This window comes from Pelophylax lessonae (assembly GCF_965119305.1).
Source record: "Pelophylax lessonae genome assembly, chromosome: 9".
NCBI lineage: Eukaryota > Metazoa > Chordata > Amphibia > Anura > Ranidae > Pelophylax > Pelophylax lessonae.
Window position 1 is genome coordinate 109,180,077 of NC_138776.1, and position 4,982 is coordinate 109,185,058.

At 48.8% G+C, this 4,982-nt stretch overlaps 1 protein-coding gene across 1 annotated transcript; it reads right to left on the minus strand.

Annotated features, from left to right (window-relative positions):
* Positions 1-526: 526 nt before the first annotated feature.
* Positions 527-1,477, minus strand: ADO (2-aminoethanethiol dioxygenase). Its single transcript, XM_082268289.1, has one exon. The coding sequence runs from the start codon at positions 1,288-1,290 to the stop codon at positions 532-534; it is 759 nt and encodes a 252-aa protein (XP_082124415.1). The 5' UTR covers positions 1,291-1,477; the 3' UTR covers positions 527-531.
* Positions 1,478-4,982: the final 3,505 nt, after the last annotated feature.

The following is a 4,982-nucleotide window of genomic DNA, read 5'->3' on the forward strand; positions in this document are numbered from 1 at the left end:
GGACCAGTAATCTGTTAGGAGTCATTGCAATTCCAGCTGTGACTAGCAAAGCGGTGGTGAGCAATAGTGACCCTTGTAGCTGCAAGGGTCTCGATCTGCCCAGATGACAGACCGGTATTCTGTAGGGGGGAGACTCTGCAATCCGAGCTGTGATTAGAAGAGTTTGGGGACAATGGTGACCCGATTAGTGGTAGGGGTTCCCCCATCTCTCCTGATGACGGAGCAGTGTTGTGTAGGGATTCTCTGCAGTCCCAGCTGTGACTGGTGAAAGAGGCAGGGGGTGATCATGACCCACATTACTGCTAATGATGGACCAGTAATCTGTTAGGAGTCATTGCAATTCCAGCTGTGACTAGCGGAGCGGTGGTGAGCAATAGTGACCCTATTAATGGCAAGGGTCCCCATCTACCCCAAACATAGACCTGTGATCTGTAGGGGGTCTCTGCAGTCCGAGCTGTGATTGGAAGAGTCGAGGGGGGACAATGGCAGGATCAGCCTGTCTGAGCTCTGTGATTGGTGTAGAGGGGGGGGTCACATGCTGACTTTGGGCCCCGGATAGGGCTCTCCCCCACACCAGAAGTCATCGGGTTGGGGGATCTCCAGCAGCCACATCTCCCGGGGGTTTACTTCGTCCTCAGCCCCCTGCTGGGCTCCCTCCCCGGGCTCCTCCGGCAGCAGCTTGTAGTAGTGACAGTCCCGGCCGTCGTCCGGGTCGTAGGGGGGAGCCAGGATGTCCAGGAAGGCGGCGGGTCCGTCCACAGCGCTGATCTGGTGCAGGTTATCCCGGTGCGGACTGAGCAGGCAGGGCGGGCTGCCGTCCCCGTAGTCCCCGCTGGAGCGCAGGGCGGCCCGGAGCAGCGAGCTCCTCTGGTAGAGTTGAAGCGGGCGCGGCAGGTCGGCGGGCGCCTCCATTTTGTCGAAGCCCATAATGCGCACCTTGCCGTAGAGCACCTTGAGCATGCCGTGCATCCCCGGGTGGTCGTGCAGGGGGATGCTGGTGCCGCCTTTCAGCAGGAACACCCCCATGCTGAAGGCGTCCGTCTCGCAGATGTGCATGTAGGTGACGGGCGGGTTGTGCGGCACGGAGATCGGAGGGGTGGCCGCCTTGTTCTGCCGCGGCCGGATCTTCAGGTCCTCCGCTCGGATCTCGCTTACCAGCTTCCGGAGCTGCGCCAGGTTCTCCGAGAAGCCCATCCCGGGGTCTGCCGAGCTCAGGCCACGGAAAGTCAGCAGAGCCTGGCGGGCGATCTTCTGGATGAGCGGCGGGGAGGTCATATCGTCCCGAGGCATCTCCGTCCTCCCAAGCGGCGTCTATCGACTGCCCGGCTCCCGGGGCCAGGAGCGCCTGATGGCGGATGGATCTTCCCCTACACTCCGCTTTCTCATTCACTCCGGGAACATCCTCCGACACCCATTCATGCAAATAGTGGGCGCACGTCTCCCTGACCTGCGTTCTGCCCGCCGCGCTGCACTCTGGGACTTGTAGTCCGCACCTAGCCTTCTATATGGCCGACCCCCCTCTGTAGGAGCATGTGCAGTCCCCTTCTCGGCACTCCCCGGGCGGAAATCTGTTTGCGAACCCGCTCCAGATGGACAGGACGTCCCCAGGGGGGGAGTTCTGTCCGACTAATGGGGGGAGAGAGAAGGAGGGGACTACAACTCCCAGCATGCCCCGCTGCCTCTGCGTGCGAGCCGACGGAGGAGGGGCCGCACTGGGAGGGCCGTTCAAATGATTTGTGCCAAAGTCCATTGACTTTGACATTGCTCTGTGTTTTTTCAGGAGTTGAATGGCAATGTCATGCTGTAATCGCTGCCTGTGTCTGTGTAATGTTACATAGTACACACCCCCCTCAAATATATATATGTATATATATATATATATAATTCAATGTACATAGTACACATATATATATATATATATATATATATATAGTGTGTGTGCGCGTGTGTGAGGGGGGTGTACTATGTACATTGAATTATATATATATGTACACAGCCTCTCTCTCTCTATATATATATATATATATATTTCAATGTACACAGCCTCTCTATATATATTTATTTCCATGATCACCCCCTCACATATATATATTTATTTCAGTGTACACCCTCTCATATATATATACAGTAAAACCTTGGTTTGAGAGTAACTTGGTTTGAGAGCGCTTTGCAAGACAATCAAAATTTTCAAATAAATTTTGACTTGATATACAAGCGATGTCTTGATATACAAGTAGCCTCAAGTCACAGCTGAGTATAAAAGAGAAGAGAGGCGCCTCTAAGTGTAGCAATATGGTTAAATTTAATGAAGGTACAACACTTAGCAACTCACATGGTTGATGATTGGAACAGGCACATCTAAGGATGCAAGCATCCGGGGTAAAGCTGTCCACGTAGACCATCCTCCACACCGTCATCTACGTCATCCCTTCCATGCTGCCCTTCGCTTTCAGATCGCTTTACTCCAGGGTGGTCTTCTCAGTCAGGATTACAGACTGGCAGCCGGCGGTGCAAAAGACGGCCTATGTGGACTGCTTTACCCCGGATGCCTGAATACTTAGATGTGCCTGTTTTATTTATCAACCATGTGAGTTGCTAAATGTTGAACCTTCATTAAATGGAACCATATTGCTACACTTAGAGGCCTCTCTTCACTTTGATACTCTGTAGCGCCTGCTGGATTTTGCTTCTAATCCCCTTGTGGAAGCGGCTATTTGTGGATGGACATTTTATGGTTACACAACCTATCGCAATGCTATAATCTTTTTATATGGACTATAAACTGAAGGACTTATGAATAAATGGTTGTGGAACGAATCATCTGAGTTTCCATTATTTCTTATGGGGAAATTTGCTTTGATATAAGAGTGCTTTGGATTACAAGCATGTTTCCAGAACGAATTATGCTCTCAATCCAAGGTTTCACTGTATATATATATATATATACCGTATATATATATATATATATATACCGTATATATATATATATATATATATACAGTATCCCACAAATGTAAATACACCCCTCACATTTTTGTTATATTTTATTATATCTTTTCATGTGAAGAAACTGAAGAAATTACACTTTGCTACAATGTAAAGTAGTGAGTGTAAATTTGCTGTCCCCTCAAAATAACTGAACACACAGCCATTAATGTCTAAACCACTGGCAACAAAAGTGAGTACACCCCTAAGTGACTATGTCCAAATTGGGCCCAAAGTGTCAATATTTTGTGTATTCACCATTATTTTCCAGCACTGCCTTAACCCTCTTGGGCATGGAGTTCACCAGAGCTTCACAGGTTGCCACTGGAGTCCTCTTCCACTCCTCCATGACAATATCACAGGGCTGGTGAATGTTAGAGACCTTGCTCAATAGGGTTTAGGTCTGGAGACATGCTTGGCCTGTTCATCACCTTTACCCTCAGCTTCTTTAGCAAGGCCGTCCTGGAGGTGCGTTTGGGGTCGTTATCATGTTAGAATACTGCCCTATGGCCCAGCCCCTGAAGGGAGGGGATCATGCTCTGCTTCAGTATGTCACAGTACATGTTGGCATTTATTGTTCCCTCAATGAACTGTAGCTCCCCAGTGCTGACAGCACTCATGCAGCCCCAGACCATGACACTCCCACTACCATGCTTGACTGTATGCAAGACTCACTTGTCTTTGTACTCCTCACCTGGTTGCCGCCACACACGCTTGACACCATCTGAACCAAATACGTTTATCTTGGTCTCATCAGACCACAGGAAATGGTTCCAGTAATCCATGTCTTTAGTCTGCTTGTCTTCAGCAAACTGTTTGTGGGCTTTCTTGTGCTGGCAGCACTCATACGTCTATTTCCCAAAGACAACCTCTGGATATGACGCTGAGCAGGTGCACTTAATTTCTTTGGTTGACCATGGCAAGGCTTGTTCTGAGTGGAACCTGTCCTGGTAAAGTGCTGTTTGGTCTTGGCCACCGTGCTGCAGCTCAGTTTCAGGGTCTTGGCAATCTTCTATTAGCCTAGGCCATCTTTATGTAGATCAACAATTCTTTTTTTCAGATTCTCAGAGAGTTATTTGCTATTAGGTGCCATGTTGAACTTCCAGTGACCAGTATGAGAGAGTGAGAGCGATTAGCACCAAATTTCACACACCTGCTCCCCATTCACACCTTAGACCTTGTAACACTAACGAGTCAAATGACACCATGTAAGGGAAAAGGCTAATTGGGCCCAATTTGGACATTTTCATTTAGGGGTGTACTCACTTTTGTTGCCAACAGTTTAGACATTAATGGCTGTGTGTTGAGTTATTTTGAGGGCACAGCAAATCTACACTGTTATACAAGCTGTACACTCGCTACTTTACATTGTAGCAAAGTGTCATTTCTTCAGTGTTGTCACATGAAAAGATATAATAAAATATTTAGAAAAATGTGAGGGGTGTACTCACTTTTGTAAGATAAACTTATTTGGTTCAGATGGTGTCAAGCGTGTGTGGCAGCAACCAGGTGAGGAGTACAAAGACAAGTGTGGTGTCTTGACAACAGTCAAGGATGGTGGTGGGAGTGTCATGGTCTGGGGCTGAATGAGTGCTGTCCGCACTGGGGATCCACATTGAGGGAACCATAAATGCCAACATGTACTGTGACATACTGAAGCAGAGCAGGATCCCCTTCCTTCGAAGACTGGGGTGCAAGGCAGTATTCCAACATAACGACCCCAAACACACATCCAAGATGACCACTTGCTAGAGAAGCTGAGGGTAAAGGTGATGGACTGGTCAAACATGTCTCCAGACCTAGACCCTGTTGAGCATCTGTGGGGCATCCTCAAACAGAAGGTGGAGGAGCGCAAGGTCTCTAACATTCACCAGCTCCGTGATGTCATCATGGAGGAGTGGAAGAGGACTCCAGTGGCAACCAGAGAAGCTTTGGTGAACTCCATGCCCAAGAGGGTTAAGGCAGTGCTGGAAAATAATGGTGGCCACACAAAATAT